Source organism: Lepidochelys kempii, chromosome 1, assembly GCF_965140265.1.
Source record: "Lepidochelys kempii isolate rLepKem1 chromosome 1, rLepKem1.hap2, whole genome shotgun sequence".
In the NCBI taxonomy this organism is placed as follows: Eukaryota; Metazoa; Chordata; order Testudines; family Cheloniidae; genus Lepidochelys; species Lepidochelys kempii.
In genome coordinates, this window is record NC_133256.1 from 39,361,681 (window position 1) to 39,379,721 (window position 18,041).

At 39.4% G+C, this 18,041-nt stretch overlaps 1 protein-coding gene across 6 annotated transcripts in view; it reads left to right on the top strand.

The window, feature by feature from the left end:
• IFT88 (intraflagellar transport 88) overlaps positions 1–16,718 on the top strand; it is an 85,603-nt gene extending 68,885 nt beyond the window's left edge. For 3 of the 6 annotated variants that reach the window (XM_073339637.1, XM_073339627.1, XM_073339658.1), the window contains 3 exons: positions 1,818–1,878; positions 15,028–15,126; positions 16,421–16,717. In XM_073339637.1, the coding sequence (XP_073195738.1) occupies positions 1,818–1,878; positions 15,028–15,126; positions 16,421–16,542 (282 nt within the window). In that variant the 3' untranslated portion in view covers positions 16,543–16,717. Of the gene's footprint in view, positions 1–1,817; positions 1,879–10,249; positions 10,363–15,027; positions 15,127–16,420 lie in introns of those variants that run through there. The other 3 variants (XM_073339648.1, XM_073339614.1, XR_012158330.1) reach the window with 2 other exon arrangements.
• The last annotated feature ends 1,323 nt before the right edge of the window (positions 16,719–18,041 follow it).

Sequence of the window (18,041 nt, forward strand, 5' to 3'; positions counted from 1 at the left end):
TCCATAAGATCTCTTTCTTGAGTAGTAACAGCTAATTTAGACCCCATCATTTTATATGTATAGTTGGGATTATGCTTTCCAATGTGCATTACTTTGCATTTATCATCATTATATTTCATCTGCCATATAGTTGACCTCTTATCCCGTGGCAGTTTACTTTGCGTAGGAACCTTTGGTGAGGGACCTTGTCAAAGGCTTTCTGAAAATCTAAGTACACTATATCCACTGGATCCCCTTGGTCCACATGCTTGTTGACCCCCTCAAAGAATTCTAATAGATTGGTGAAGCATGATTTCCCTTTACTAAAACCATGTTGACTCTTCCTCAACAAATTATGTTCATCTATATATCTGACAGTATTGTTCTTTATTATAGTTTCATCCAGTTTGCCTGGTACTGAAGTCAGGCTTAAAGGCCTGTAATTGCCAGGATCACCTCTGGAGCCTTTTTTAAAAATTATCTCTCCTCCAGTCATCTGGTACAGAAGCGATTTAAATAATAGGTTACAGACTACAGTTCTGCAATTTCACATTTGAGTTCCTTCCGAACTCTTGGGTGAATACCATCTGATCCTGGTGATAGCGAAGATGATGGCAAAGGCCTCAGTCCTGCAAAAAGTCATGCAAATGTGTGTAGTCACACTGAGTTCAAAGGGATTACTCCCTTCATTGGAATTTAACTAGATTATGCTTCATACTTTAAAGTTAAATATGTACATCATGTTTCCAGGATCAAGTGCTAAAATGTTAAGGCCTTAAAGAAACTCAACTAATTTGTTATTACTGAATCTCCACTCAGCTAAACAATTTCAACTAATATTAAAATAAACTGCTTAGGAAAGTCATTTCATGTCACATGATCTAGGTTTTCAACCAAGGGCTTATATAGTCCACACATCTTTTTTAAACAGGCTCTTAATTTTATACACTGAATTTAGATAGAGCTTTTTTTCAAAAAAAAAAAAAAAAACAGATGGAGGCTCTACATGTTGATTCTTTGCAGCTGTCCATCAAAAGGTCCTTATTAAGATGTATATTTTCTGTAATTGACAAGATATATGCCTCTGAATATTGGGATTTTGAAATCAGAGGCCTATTCAATCATGCAATACAGAGGTATTGCTTGGACAAAATAACAGTAACATTTTAAAATAATCCTAAAAATAACACAGCTGGAAGGTGTTTGTGGTCCTTTCCTCATTCTGAGAAAGTTGACATTTTAAACATAGTTTTTATAGTATTTACCATTACCTTCATGTTAGATTTAGCACTCAACGACAAATTAAATTAAATTTTTTTTCCTGACATACAGTCCTGTGCCAAATATTAGAAATGTAAGACCTGTGGGGTAAATATTTCTCTTTCTAAATTTTCTTCCTCCCCACTTGAATCTTTACAATAATAAAACACTTCTTGAATTTACAAGATGTTAGTAGGCAAATACTACTTTGAACTTATGTAGAGGGGGATACCTTGAGAATTTTTTCAGCTGTACTAATCAAAACTTCATGTAATATATTTTTATTCTTATATAAATGTTATCTGAAAGAACAGATTTTATTGAATTTTTTTGTTTGAACTTCATTAGTTCTGTGTAAACATTGTATTTAACACTGATATTAAATGCAACTTTTTGTACTGAAGAAATAAGATTTTAGTTGCACAATACAATATTACTGTAATTTAAGTCCAATTTAGTGTTCTCTACTGTTTATAGCAGTAAATTGAATTTTGAGCTTCAGCAATTCTATCTAATATAATTATGCTAAATAGGGTTTTTGTGTTTGTTCCTTCAAACTTATTTCACTGTTGTTCTAGCGTGTTAAATCTGGCAGAGATGGCAGTGCGCGTAGCCGCAGAGAAGGGAGTGGTAGCGGGGGTAAGTACTTGGAATAACAACTTTGCTTAAGTGTTGGAGTTGTCAAAGTTCTAAAAGAAGAGTTTTTCTTAGAGTTGTAAACCCTTTTATATTTATACAAGTACATATTGAGTAATACATAAATATTATTTTGCAAACTTCTCTTACATTTTTTAGCTCCTTTGGTCCTAGTATTGTGAATATTAAATCTTTGGTCTGTAAAATCTCCACCAATATAGTAGCTTTCTTGTTTTGTTTTAGGGTTTATAGAGCACATACAGGTCTCACAGTTTTCCTAAAAATACATCTGTGACCCGTTTATAATAGTTTAGCTGAACACTCTTTGAATGAATGTTAAATTTTGGATGAACAACACTTATTTTAAAGAGTCATTGCCAAGTGCCCTGAGAAAGAGGAAAAAACAGCTATAAGAACAGGTTTGTAAAATGCTTCTGTGAATTGTTTTGAATTGGGGAGATTTTTGCAATGACTTGCAGACACTTCCTCACAATCCTAAAACTTGGAACTGGTTCTCTGGAGAAGGAGTGTGATAACAATTAACAACACTGGGACAAATTCAGACAGATTTACAATTCAGTATAACCATTTTGATTTACAGATGTCAAATCCAATAGATGCAGATGCAACAGAAAATCAGCTTTTCAAAAATCTAGCAGGGATAAGAGGATTTTATAAACAAAGGTGATCACTATAATGTGTAAGTGGCCCAAGAGAAATTTAGCATAGTGCCATAAAGTAGGAAATACAGGGGGATTTTCATAGATGCCATAAAAAAGACATTTTGAACTGATCACACACACAAGTGAGTGCCACTGTGGGTGTGTGGATGGTCACATCACATTATTCATGAATGGCAAAGCCATGGGTGACTTATGCAGGTACCAAATACGTGCTTGGAAAAGCTTCATACCACCTATCTTACATTCTGCTTACACTTCCTGTTACAGAAAACCAATGTGTGGAATGGTTCAGGAAGTTTTTGTTTTTTAATAAAAATTGGACTATTTTTCTTATCTTTCCACCTGTGAAGCCAGATGTCTTAATTACCACTTATCCAACTGAATAAGGCTCAGAGAGAGCCATGAAAACCACCAACATAGCCCAAAATAGCTTTTCAGTACTTAAACATTTTACGTCTATTAAGTCTCCTATTTTAGGATCTTACGGGGCTAGAACGGAGTCCTGGGGTGCCTTAGGAAAAGGGTTATATTTCTATTTTGTAATGGTATGAAGCCCCCATTTTCAGCTCTGCCATCCTATGAGAGAAACTTTGAATTAATTACATTTTTATATAGAGAAACCCCATCACTTGTTGGGGATTGAATATTGCCGTTTTGGGCCTCAGGCCAAGATAATTTTAAGGGGAAATTTCTCATGGTGGGAGGGAAAAGAGGAAGAAAAGAGAAGAGAAGAAAACATTTCTGGGACAGTTTTTTGAATCTGCTCAGGGATTTGAAATATTAGAATAAATCCTACACAGATAGATTAGTGAGCAAAGTGCAGGTCAGGCAGTCAAAAGTGCATGATGAACAATACGTAGTTCTGCAATTTATTGCATAGATATGACCGCCACACGTTTATGTATGGAATGTTTTAGTCTGCTTTATCACACACACCTGTACTGTCACCTAAACATTTATTCACATGAATTAAATCTGAAGTTATAGAAAACTGTTATATTTAGAAAACATACAATAATATCATTTCAGATTGCCTCTTTTTCTGATAACTGATTTTTGGGTTCTTGTCACCTATATGAATCTTGGAGATTCATGATCCTTATGAACAGGGCCTACCAAATTCATGGCTGTGAAAAACACGTCATGGATCATGAAATCTGCTCTCCCCTGTGAAATCTGTTGTAGGGGGCTTGCGATATTGCCACCCTTACTTCTTTGCTGCCTTCAGAGCTGGGTGGCTGGAGAGTGCAGAGTGATGGCTCCTGACAAGCACCCAGTTCTGAAGGCAGCACCACCACCAGCAGCAGCACAGAAGTGAGGGTGGCATGGTATGCGAGGGGCAGAGCCAGCCTTACGGGTGGGTGACGGTTGAGCTGGGGAGGGATGGAACTTCCTCTTTCCCTGCATGGTTCGCTCCTGGGACCAGGGCAGACCCACCTCCAGGAACCTCCCCGGGCTGCAGGAAGCTCCACAGCTGCTGTCTGGAGGTCCAGCTCTGAAGGCAGTGCCGCCACCAGCAGCAGCACAGAAGTAAGGGTGGCAATACAACATCCCCTCTACAGTAGCCATGCAACCACCCCACACAACCCCCTTTTGGGTCGGGACCCCCATGGTTACAACACCGAGAGAGTTCAGATTTTTTAAATCCTGTGATTGTGAAATTTACAAGAATGGCCCATGAATTTGGTAGGGCCCTACTTATAAACCCTAAGGAAGAAATTCACTATAGTGGGCTGGGCCCAGACAAAGTCCTCTGCACCTATGGTCTGGTTACAAAGTAGCCATGCAGGATGACTTGTGGACCCCATGCTTTGTTTAGGTAGAAATGGAGGGCAGCGTTGGGGTCAGACCAAGGGATTCAGACCTGTGCAAATCAATGGCCCTGATATCCATGTAAGTGTTGCAAAGGGCCTCTTTCACTGCTACATTCTGTCATCGTATGTACCCTTATTAGTGAAAGAATGGAACATTAACTGAGAGAGAAAGGGATGTTTGGTAGCTTAATAAATAAGGATATAAATGCAAGAGGACAGCTAATAGGGGAAATAAGAAAGATTCTAGCTGAGAAGGTAAGACAGCATTAAAGACCCTGAGCTACCATTTTGCCAATAGTTCTCTTAAGGACAAAAAATATATGTGGAAAATGGAAAGACAGTTGAACTCATTAGGAGCTTCTGCCACAAGCTCTAGTAATTCTAAGGCACTGAGTTTTTTCAATTCCACAGATTCATACGTCGGCCATAGACCACATGTAGAGAAAAGTATGGACCCTTGGAACACTAATGTAAGAGATCAAATCTCGTAAGAGCAATGGGGTCTGAGTTGAGCTATAGCTGTGCACTCTTCCATATTGATTTTGATTTTTGTGCAAAGTTGTGCAGTTATTGTATTTAACTCCTGAGAGACTGAAGAGAGTTTATGCTTTGGGAACAAATCTTTGTAGGAAAAGGTTCTTCGGATGCTCATTTATGCAAATTTGGTGCAACTGATCAAAGAGTTTTTGAAACAGCTCAACAAATAAGCAGTATTACAAAGGAGGCTCTGTACTGAGCCTGAAGGTATTTTTGCTGGGGCTCCCAATTAAAAGTTGAGGTAAGATGTACTACTTAAACTTTTCAGAAGCAGTCAAAGGCACCACCAATTGATAACTGGGTATGCTAGCTCTGGGAAACACTATCAGTGAAGAAGTTGGCACAAAAGAGGCAATAGACATAAGGACTGTATTGTAGTATAGCTCCCATTTACAAACTTGCAGTAAGATCCAGTGGGACCAGAAGCCCTAAATACTCATTTTTTCTGTGCTTGGCGTAGCTTAACAGGATTGCAAGTCTGTGTTTCACAGTTTAAAAATTCTATGTACACAGTCTGCCTGAGTCACACAAATAACATAAATGTGGGTTACTTTATTCAAGATTTTTTGATATGTTTATTGCTAAAAAAATTAAATACACAAATTTGGGGATTCATTTCTTCAGTTTCTTTGCAAAGACCAGTGGGGATCATTTTTCTGAACTATTTTAGAGATTTGATATCATTAGCTGATCCAGGAAAAATGTGGAATCCTGAACTCCGTTCTTGTCTGCTGAGTACAAGGGATTGTTTTTACATACTATTTTTTATAATTTTTAACTTTACTCTCTTGCAGCCAAATATGCCTATGTTTCTTTATGAGTTTTCATAGACTTTTTCAATGTTTTATCCATATCTACTTACTTATTGTTAAGGTTAAGATTCTGTCACAAGTATTTTTATTAAAAGTCAGGGACAGGTCGCGGGCAATAAACAAAAATTCACGGAATCCCGCAACCCATCCCAGACTTTTACTAAAATACCCTGTAGGGGGATAAACAGAGCACTTCTGGGGCTTGCAGCTGCTCCAGCCCCACTGCTGCGCCTGTGGTAGGGGCTGATTACTGCTGCTCCAGCCTGCTGACCCAACACCAGCCACTGCCCTGGAAAGCCCCTAGGCTGGCCGCCGTTCCGGGGGCTAGTGCCCCAGGGCTGGCTACAACCCTGGGGCTGACAGCTGCTCCAGCTCTGCCCCAAAAGAAGTCATGGAGGTCCCAGAATCTGTGACAGAACTGTATGCTTACTTATAGTAGAACCAATAATAGTACAAGGCTCCCTTGTTTTGGACAGTGACACTGAAAACACATGCAGAGGGGAGACTACTGGGAGGATTAAGTGGGCTAGATTTGCCCATAAAACTTAAAAATAATATACCACTTTTCAGAAATAAAACCATACAGAAGATGCAGGAGAAACATTACAGCATAATCCTAAGAATTCAACTATTCTCTGCATATATATGGCAGATAGAGTACAAAAAGGGGAGACCAGAAAAACAGAGATCTGCAAGAGTGTTCAGTGGAGGACTGTATCTCTATCATAGCAAAGAAAAGCAGTTAAAAGTTATCCAGTCTTGGTTGCTTTTGAAGGTTTAATTTGTTCAAATTTCAAAAAAGGGAACCAAGTTGTGTTGAATTCACTACGATTTATTTTTGTATTGTTAGCAAGATTTTCCACAAGAAATATGTTCCTGACCCTTTAAACAGTTTCAGCATTCTTTCTTTTTCCAATGCACAACTAAGTAGCATTTTGCTACAACAGAGAGATGAGAAATAAGCTTGGAATTATTTTTTTCTTTTACAGAAAGACCCAGAAGTATCACTAAAAGATCTAGACGCAGTCTAGATCTGGCAATTTCAAAGATTATAGCTAAAATGAACATCCAAAATTTGACCACTTTTGGGTTCTCCTAACATATGTAGAAAACCTATCTTTCCTCAGCAAGCCTCAGATTTGCATTTTGAATTTTTTTTTTTTTGGTGATGGGATGAGATGATATTGGTTCCTCACCTTACAGTGCTTTTCTGTAATAAAAAAAAATACAGAGAGGAGATAGTGGCCCAGAGAGGCAGTTTAGAGTGAGCAAGTTGTCTGCATGTGGGTTGGTCCCCTTCTCTCATCCATCTCCAGAATCCATGGGATTGAAAGGCTGCACTGCTTGCCTTCTCCTTGACTCCCCAGACCGCAACAGGGAAAAAAGTGAAGGAAACTCCACAAGGAAAATCTGAGTTTCTTTGCCCTCTCCAGCCCTCCTACAGTTACCTCAGAGAGTGGAATAGGGTTGGCTCTTCATATTTGTATACACTTAGTAGAGCCTACAGGAAGCTCCTTGTGTAACAAAGGGACACATGGATTTTAGAGTATGAAGGGCAATAGGCATTGCAGTTCAGGTCTGCACTGTAAGGCAAGAGATTTGCAGAAAGTCTTCTCACTATCTTAAGGCAAGAGCTTCACAATCAGTTGCATTTTCAGTTGGCTTCCAGGGGGGACTGGACTATTTTCCCCTTCATGCTCCATTAACTCCAGATCCTCACACTGGAATAAACTGAACATGTTTTCTGTGTATTAGCACACCCTATGGGTTAGTTTAACTTCCATGCTAGAAATGGTTTACTCTTAAGCAGAATTTTAGATAAAAGTCTTTGCATTAGCTGGGCAGAGTGCTGAATTCATGGGTTTTGGTCAAACCAAACCAAGCTCCCTTTTCTCCATGGACCCCCACCACCATCATTCAAAGTGTGAAGGACATAGTGAGAGGCATTTAAACATATTTTGGGTTGGTGAAGCATCCTGATTCTCTGTTAAGAACTTTAGCCCACTATGCACTTTATTTAAGACACTTGAATTTTTTAAGGTGACTTAGATCTAACTAAATGATTTCACTCTTAATATCCTGGGAAAAGAAAGTATTTCATGCATGTTCTGTGCCTGATATACATTGTGTAAAATAGTACTAAAAATAGAATTAATGTATTCTGTGATATTGGAGGAATTGCTTGTGTTATAATTGTTCTTCCCATCTCTCTAACTTATGACCACTGAAAGTTTTCTTAGAAATACCAGCTGTAAATCTGTATAATTTGACTGATGTGGTGTACATGTGTAACCCACACACCTCCTGGGTGTGGTGTTCTGTCCCATCTAGTGGCACTGAGACCAGAGTCTGCTCTACAGCCTTAGCTAACAGACAGTTGGCTTTTAGTTCATGTGGTAGAGCTATGGCTGGGGCGCTGGGTCGGGGGCCGCACCACATGGGTCGTTCCTGCTCCAGCCAGTGTGCTCGGTCAGGAGCCACACCACGCAGCTCGGCCCTGCTCTGGCGCCCTGGCTGGAGCGCTGGGTTGGGGACCACTCTGACTGGGACGCTGGGTCTGGAGCTGCTCCAGCCGGGGCGCTGGGTCACAGGCGGCACCACATGGCTCGGCCCCGCTCCAGCCAGGGTGCTGGGTCGGGGGCCGCACCACGCAGCGCCCAGAAGCTGTGGCATGGCCCTGCTCTGGTTCCTACGTGCTCCAATGGCCCCTTCCAGCACTCCAATGAGAGCTTCAGGGGTGGTGCCTGCGGATGGGGCAGTGTGCAGAGCCGCCTGGCCGTGCCTCTGCATAGGAGCCAGAAAAGGGACATGCTGCTGCTTCCGGGAACCACTTGAGGTAAGCGCCACTCGGAGCCTGCACCCCTGAGCCTCTCCCCATGCCCCAACTCCCTGCCCCAGCCCTGATTCCCCTCCTGCCCTCTGAGCCCCTCGGTCCCAGCCCAGAGCACCCTCCTATACCCCAAACTCCTCATCACCAGCCCCACCCCAGAGCCTGAACCCCCAACCAGAGCCCTCTCCCGCTCCCGTACCCCAACCCTAATTTTGTGAGCATTCATGGCCCACCATACAATTTCTATTCCCCGATGGGGCCCTTGAGCCAAAAGGTTTGCCCACCCCTGTGGTAGAGGCTCATGCACTAAGCTCCAGAGATCCCGGTTCGATCCCGCCCGCCACAACCAGGGTCTGTTGGTGTAACAAGTGGGGGCTCATCCAGGATTTCAACTGGGAAGTCTCTGAAGCTCGGGACACACTTCTTCAGTTAGGGGAAGTATGTACCCCGCCCGCCGACAACCGGGGTCTGTTGGTGTTACACATGTAACTAATCTGCCGACTAAGAAGTACAAAAACATTTGCAGAGAAATTAGAACCTTTTCAGCTGGAGATAGCAGTGCCAAAACCTTTAAGTATTCCAAAGTAGAACTATGTATACAAGATTTTGCTGTACTAATCATTCTTCCACATAAAAATTACCAGTGGATTTGTTTTTTATGTTCATTCTTTTTAGTTTAATTTTCCCTTCTAGCAATCTGCGCCATCTGTACGTACAATAATCAACAGTAGCTTTTAAAGTGCAGTTGAAAGTATATGAGTGAACCATTAATAAGTGTGCACATTTATGCATAATATGTAATTACGCTAAATTTTACATTAAGCGTATGACATAAGTAGCTAGGAAAAGCAGAGACACCAGGTGTTTTAGGTAATATCTTTATTGAATCAACTTCTGTTGGAGAGAGAGAGAGAGAGAAGCTTTCAGACTTACACAGAGCTCTTCTTCTGTGTAAGCTCAAAAGCTTATTTCTCTCACCAAAGAAGTTGGTTCAGTAAAAGATATTAACTCACCCACCTTGTCTCGCTAATATCCTATGACCAACACAGTTACAACAATACTGCATATAGGAAAATCAGAGTTAAGGCTGCCACTCTACCCTTAATCCACCTTGTTTTGTGTATTGCAAAGGTCAGATAAAAGCGCATATGATTTATTTATTTTAATGCTTTGTTTATTTAGTAAGTTCTAACAGGTTTACAAATGCATGCCATGTAAATATAAAAAACAAAGCAGTCATTAGAACAGTGAGCTCTTGTGTAGAGCGACATATAGGAATACAGTCATCAGATCTCTCTATTTAACAGAGTGTTATGATATTACTGAGTGAGCATGATTACAGCGTCCATGACTTGTCTTTTCTAGTGATTTTATGAACTCAGGTGAAATCTCTGATTTCATATTTAACAGACTAGTCATGTCAATCAAATGTTAATTTAAAAAATCGGTAAGGTGTGCTAGTGCGTTCACAGGGGAATGTACTTTGTCTGTGTATTGAATAAATGGTCACCAAATCTAGTTTGCTGTGAATGTAATTGGTGCATTGGTTTTTCCATAACAACCTCTGATTTTTTGTTGACCTTTCCTCTAGAGTTAGCCTCACACTTGAAAATGACAAATAGTCTGTCAGTAGCCTAGCAGCTACCAGCAGATGAGAGGTTAATTCTTTATTTTCTTTTGTGTGACCATTTGCGCTAGGAAACCCCAGGAGGATTGGCACAGGATTTTGTGCACAGTACTAAATCCCAGGATTCGGAGTGTATTATCCATCTCTATGCATGTATAAATCCGATGCGCACAGATTGAGAGAAGTAAGGGAGATTGAGAGTGGTAGCCGTAATTCCAAGTTTACTTGCTTTTCCTGATTAAATATAATTTTTAAATCAAATTTATAAAATATCTTAACCTGCTTTTTGTACTCAAATTCTTTTAGAGGTTTTTTATTTTTTGGTTCTTTAAACCAAAGAAAAACATTCCTTCAGTTAATATTGTATTGGTCTATTGGCATTTTGGATGGACCAAAAATCAATACAGTGTGAATGGCCCTACTCGACTAATTACAGTGATGATGTACTAATGGCTTTTTAATAGAGAATGATAAATTGCTCCTTTGCAGATTAAAGTCACTTTACTTTCACTGGAAGTTAGTCACTGACACAAAGAGCTAGTTCATTGTTAAATATATAAAGTTAATTGACTAAAATTTGTGACTGCATAGAATATTGTTTTCATTATGGGCAGTAACTTTTATTATTTTAAAAGTAAATGATAAAATTGCTCTTCTTACTATTTGTACTGTTCCTAGAATAAGGTAGGTAGAACTTATTTGCAGTCTGAGAAATGTTTGCAGTGGATCTTTACTGCAAGTGCTTGTTTAGTCTTTCCAACAATTATTATAACTCAGAATCTGTACAGTAGCAGATAAAACCTCTACAGAAATTCCTTGCTTCCACAGAGTTCTCATTGTCATCCTTTGTCTTCATATTATCTTTATATTTTTATTTCTTTATACATGCCTTCTGTCACCCCAGTAGTTATAATAAGTTTGTGAATTTGTCCTGCTTTTGGTTTCTTTGGACTCTTTCTTTGCCTGATCTCTATCTTTCCTCCCATTTTGGCAGCTGTCTTTTCCCTGAAAATAGGTGCAGACCTTTCTCAGAAGTGTTAAAAGGTCTGTGTAAATTATTCTTTAATCAAGGGTGATGCATTTTTAATAACACATTTTTATTTAATTTTACAGCTGTTTCCTTTTTTCCTTGGCTAGACAGGCAGACAATCAGTGGTCATTTTTGGTGAAATTTGGTGTTATTTCCAAAACCCACAAATGTGGAATGCATATTAAAGCAAACCAGATTTTCTGTTGACTACAGACGAGAAATCTCACCTCTGTAAAGTATGCACATTTGTGCTAAAATGATTTAAAAGTTAGCTCCTCCTTTGAAATTCTTATGTCCAGTGTGGGGTCCTACAGTCCTACAGTCTCCATTGCAAAATTAAGTTCCATGGAGTTGGCCAAATTACACATTTAGAGAGAGTAAAAAAATATATAAAAGATTTATATGCAAAGAGAACTGCAAAATGTAAAATTTTATGACAGAAGTTTTCACTACTTACAATCAAATTATAAAGCTCTCAGTCAGCAAGCTTATTAATTACTACCCAGTGACGGCCAAGTCATGCATCCCTTGCTAGGGTTTAACACCTCCCAAAAACAAAGATTCCCCTCGTGATAAGTAGGAGTGGCTTTTCCTTTCAATATCTGTTCATAACCCCCAAAGATATGGGAGTTTTGCTTGAGCAGAAACTTATAGGATTGGTTTGTTGGTTGGTTTGACTCTGGATATTCACTAAATATGATTATTTTCAGATTGAAAAAAATCAATGAGAGGTGAACACTGTTATTTTGTGTTGTACTGCTTGTATAGAAGATACAAAAAAAAGTGTTCTATGGGTTTTGCAGCCAGGCTTATTCCGTCTTGTGGGTTTGTTTGTTTGTTTTTTGGAGGGGGGGGGTGTTAATGTTTTGCTCCTGGATATGCACCCCATTAGCATAGAGGTCTAAATCCTCAGATCCTTACTCAGTTTTTTCCAGAAAAAAAACCCAACCCAGCAGAGTTTTTGGAAAGTGTTCCCTTTCTGAACTTGTATGTCACTCTAAAGTATTTATATAAATATAGCATTCATTTGAAAGTTTTTAAATCAAGCTCTAATTTCAATCTGTGAGTGAAAGCTTTTTTCTAAATAGTTAAAAGGGAAGGGATGAAAACACAAGAATGGGCCTTTTTATGTCTATTAAGAAACAAAAGGGGAAAAAATGTCTAGAAGCCCAGAGGGGAAGAAGAATGGGTGGAGTCATTGCTAATTGGGAGGTTGTTGGTCTGGAAGGTGAGCATCTTAGTTATGGAAGTAAAGCTATGGAAGACAGGACAGTTGATTTCAGAATTATCAATTATTAACAGACCTCCACTTCTGTCCAGCCAGCTCAGCATCAACAGAGCATGTCTTCAGCAAATTCAGATTGGTTTGGTTGAAACTTGGTTATGGGCTAGGTGTTGAAAAGGCAAATAACTTGGTAAAAGTGTATCAGTATTTAAAGGCAGATACAAAAGAGTGGTAGGTCTCGCTAGTTAGTAGAATGAACTCTTTTTATAGTCCTGTATTTTGCTTTGAGAATTGAAAGCTTTTCATTTTGTACAATGGGTGCTGTTTTATGTGTAAGGAGTAAATATGCAGACAAAGCAAATCACATACTGCATGTTGTATTTCACTTCAGAAAACCTTCATTTTTTTTTCAGTCTGCTAGTTTTTGTTTTGTCAGAAAGAAGTGGTTTCTTGTGTTTGAATTAAAAAAAATAGGGAAATCCACAGCTACTCTGTCACATGTCCCATTCACTTAATGTCATGATAATTTTGCCTGAGTAAGGACTAAGTAAAAGCTACATAAGGACCTTAGGATTCAGTCCAAGAGGCCTCATAGTTAAAATTGCTCAATTTAGGGTGCTAAAGTACAGTGGATGGTTTATTTATGAGAGGGACAAGGTGTATGGGGTAATATTTCATTGGACCAACTTCTGCTGGTGAAAGAGACAAGTTTTTGAGGGACACAGAGCTCTTCTTCAGGTCTTCAGTTTATTTATAGTGTATCTGCATTTCTGGTTTATGTTCAGCTCTTCTCCTGCTTTTCTGTTTATGTCAAACCCTGCTACTGCTTCTTTGTAGTATCTCTAAATTACGTGCTTCCTTTCTAACTGTCAGAACCCTTTCACATGCTACCTTGATTTTCTCTATCTTGGTTTCAACAACCTCCTCCTCTCTGAAAAGAACCTATTAAATTTATACAATTGCTACCATTAGTAGTCTTCCTCTCTGGCAATCCCAACCCTGCGATTCCCCTCTTCACATCCCTTCACTATCCCTCTTCATATCCCTTCCTTTCCTGTCACTTTCATCAAGTGCAAACTTACTGTCTTCAGAGTCCTACGGCATTATTATTATTTATTATTTGTATTATTGTAACACCTAGGTACACAGATCCTACCTTCTCTCTTAGTTCTCCCTGCAGACCCTTTTTAATCCTCCTCCGATTCTCATCTTCACACCTTCTTCCATACTTTTTCTAGCTTGCTACTCACTTCCTGGCCCCTAAGTCTTGTCCAAAGCATGATGTAATTAGTAAGAGACTTCACTGAGCTTTGGATCAGGCCCCTTCTCTCCCAACTGATTTCTGTTTATTCAAATCCCTCCTTAAAACACATTTCATCCATGAAGCCTTTCGATAATAATCCACCAAAGACAGATAAATAATAAACCCTTCTCCTCACCCTATACCCAAAACTATATTTTCTCTGTCTGACTTAGATTATATGTTCCTTGGAGCAGAGGCAATGTCTTCCTGTAGGGCTTGTGAATGGCTGAGCATGCTGCACTCAGCAGTCATATTAGCGTAAAATAAATATTTGTCTTCCTTGGGGAAGAATACATTTGTAAAAATTATAACAATTTATGAACAGAACATATGTAATAAATATGGGAATTATAATTTGTAGCCAACTCCTGACTTCATCCCCGTTGCCTGTTCCCTTTCAGCTGGAAACATTTCTAATAACAGCATTGTTGCACGTTGCAAAGGAGTATACTTATGTTTGGCTGCATGGCATAAGCTGCTCTGCAAATACACCAATCCAAAACAAGGGGCATTTTCCCCTGGAAGCAAAATATTGAATCACAAATTGTTCCAGCAGACAAAATTGAAAGCTTCCGATAAACTGTGAAAAAGATTCAAGGCTGCCCTGTGAATCTACCCTTTAGAGGGTCTGGAATACTGCTGTGGCACTAAAATGTTAATCTGACAGTGTCTGGATACTAGGCAGCCATCAGAACAGTCGCATTCCAGGGGGCCCATTGCAAACTGAGCTGTGAATAGAATGTTTACAGCAAGATGCAGAGCCAAGATGTGCTGTATGTATGAACTGTGCCTGACAGCCATGCTAATAGCAATGCCACACAGGTGTTTCTAATGAAAGGCAAAGTAAGTGTTCTGGATTTAAGACTGATAATCTGACAGGTGGATCACACCAATATATATATATATACATGTCTGAAATGTTTGTATGCATTGTAAAACAGGCATCGTTTGTAGGAATCACATGTTTTAATCTATTTAAACCCTCAAATATTACTTTTCCTTAATTTTAATAGATGTTTTAAGATGTTAGAATTTGAAGCTAAAAAGACTTAAAATAAAAGTTTAATTATCCCACAGCATGAGTGCCACTGTGTATTTTGTTACACAGATCACAGAGGTCATATTTTTAGAAATCTGTATTAAAATTCAATATGATGGCCCTCAGGAAAAAAATGGCGTAAGATACAAAAAACTTATTTCATGCAAATTAGTCCAATTTCAGTTGCTTAGCTTGCTTTCATGAAGTATGCGACAGTGTTTTATTGTGGTGTTTCTAATTTTTTTTTTCCAGATAGTGGCGGTAGTGCTAAAGGGGAACGACTAAGTGCCAAGCTGAGGGCTCTGCCTGGAACAAATGAACCCTATGAAAGCAGCGGTAATAAAGAAATAGGCAAGTGGACTGTGGTACCTTCCGAGTTGCCCCATCTTGTCAAGACAAAGGGAATGAGAAAAATAATTGCTAAAAATCATATTGAATTGCACAAATTGTGGAAGAATTTTCATCATGAAACATGGACAGAAAAATAGTTATAGCTTCTTTGTTCCCAGGTCTACCATTAAATCATTAACTTATGCTTGTATGTTGTCATATCCATTTCAAAAAGTTATTTCAACTACCGAATCTGCTCACTGCAATCCCCTACCGGTTTTTGTACTTTTACAATCACACATTCTTATTTTATTAAGGGGAGCTTTTCAAAAGAGCCTAAGGGAGATAGGCACCTAAATCCCATTGAAATTCATTAATGCCTGGAATTCTCTTACTGAACCCATCCACCATTCCTCCTCTGCCAAGCCCCTTCCTAAAACCTATTTCTCTAAGTCTTGCTTATTAACTATATACCTGTAATAAAGCAATAGAAATAGTTTTGAAAAAGAAACTCTAGCCACCAGAACATCTGCATGACCGCTATGGTTCTCTTCCTCCTCTCTGTGTTATCTCCTCCTGTTCTGTAATGGGGTAATGTAGACCCCCAAACCTGCATATACTTTTACACCCATGCAGAATCTCATTGACTTCAATGAGACTGCACGTGGGTATAATGGTTTGAGCTAGTAAATCCCAATGCGGTAAACTCTTCAGGGCACGAAATCAGTGTCCCTCGTGTCCTGTAAAGCATCTTGCACAGCTATAGCATGCTCCACATAATTGTGGATTTTAGTCTTGTGTGATTGATACAAGCTCATAGACTCAGATATTAAGGTCAGAAGGGACCATTATGGTCATCTAGCCTGACCTCCTGCACAATGCAAGCCACAGAATCTCACCCACCCACTCCTGCAATAAACCTCTCACCTATGTCTGAGCTACTGAAGTCCTCAAATCATGGTTTAAAGACTTCAAAGTGCAGAGAATCCTCCAGCAAGTGACCCATGCCCCATGCTACAGAGGAAGGTGAAAAAAACCCAGGGCCTCTTCCAATCTGCCCTGGAGGAAAATTCCTTCCCAGCCCCAGATATGGTGATCAGCTGAACCTTGGGCATGTAGGCAAGATTCACCAGCCAGATACCCAGGAAAGAATTCTCTGTAGTAACTCAGATCCCACCCTATCTAACATCCCATCACAGGCCATTGGGCTGATTTACCATGAATAGTTAAAGATCAATTAATTGCCAAAATCTTGTTATCCCATCATACCATCTCCATAAACTTATCGTTTCAACTGTTTTCTTTTGAATCCTAGATGCTTCCTATGTAGATCCACTTGGACCACAAACAGAGAGACCAAAAACTGCAGCAAGAAAAAGAATGGATGAAGATGAGTTTGCTGATGAAGAGTTAGGAGAGGATTTGCTTCCAGAATAATGTACAGTACAGGATAACATATGTGTTTTGAAAGTTTTAGCAGAAAAATATTCAGAAATGATCATTTTATATTAGAATTTGATAAAATGTTTGAGGAAAAATTCATGTTGTATTTATGGTAATGTACATATAAAATTGTGAATTTGGAGTCAAGATTTTCTATTATAATCAATAAAAACAGTAAAAAAAAATGAGTTTTTTGTTTTGATCGTGCATACAAGCAGTGCTCAGGCACTTTTCTAACAAACTGGTTGTGAATTGTAACAAATTCAGAAAGCTTTTGTTTGCACAGATATTACACATTGTAACAGTATCAAGCATGGATGTCTCTTCAGTGGCTGTACATTTTTATAGAAACTTTCAACCCCAAATACCTCTAAGATCATGCAAGAAGGATGGAAATTTCACAGGCCTAATGAGAGAGCAGAATTTACTTTAATAATCAATATGAACTGATTTACTTTAATAGTGTCACACATTACACTGTCATCTTCAAGGCGCAATTCAGCAAAGCACATAAGCAAATGCTTAATTGAATGAGACATAAGCACATACTTAAGATCAGGCTTAAATGATTTGCTGAATCTGAGCCAAAATGTAGCTAAACTCAGACTTCAAAATTGGCACCTACCTCCTCACTCAAGAAGTCAGCTCCTTGGGTGTTTAAAAGCAAAGTATCATATTTTTGTCATTTTACTCCTGTTCGCCCAGGGTGTGGTCAGAGTGCGCTGGATATTATTCTAGCATGTGCATCATCAACAGAATTCGTAACTAGATTTCAGTTGCAGAATCGTAGTTATTAAGAACTGAGCTTGATTTTCAGAAAAAACATCATTTTACTTGTGAACTGAGCAAGTCTGATAGGAAGATATTGAAAGGGTGACCATATTTCCCAAAGAGAAAACGGGATACCCCAGCCGCTCACCCAAGGCGTTGCCCTACCTCCACACAAGGCTGGGGCCCCTCAGGAGTCTGTCATCTGTCACTGGAACTTTGCAGGGGCTCCTTGTCATTTGTCACTGCTGTCACCTGTTGCTGGAACCCTGCCAGGGCCCCACTGGCTGTTGACTCCGGAGTCGTGAAGCCCCTGGGGCTGAAGCAGAGAATGTCAGGGAAGTCTCTGGAGTCACAGAATCCATGACTTCCGTGCCATAAACATAGCCTTAATTATTTGACATTGATAACCACAAGTGACGGATTTGTATTAACCACAAATCAACCAGGCATTTGAACCAGCTTCCAAACCCAAGAGGTGGAATTAGATCACTTGACATCATCAACCCTGGGCTGAAGAATCACCTATTGGAGAGGTCTTTGGGGTAGAACCCTACATCAGAGACAGCTGCATGGCCAGGCATTAGGGTCCAGAGATCCTCAAAATAGTTAGCTGTCGACGAGCTGAGCCTACCTGCCCCATATGGGTTCCATCCAGCCATAATAGTTTTCATTAAATATAAACCTGTTTCAAAATTTTGAACTTTGGGACATGACAAAGGAGG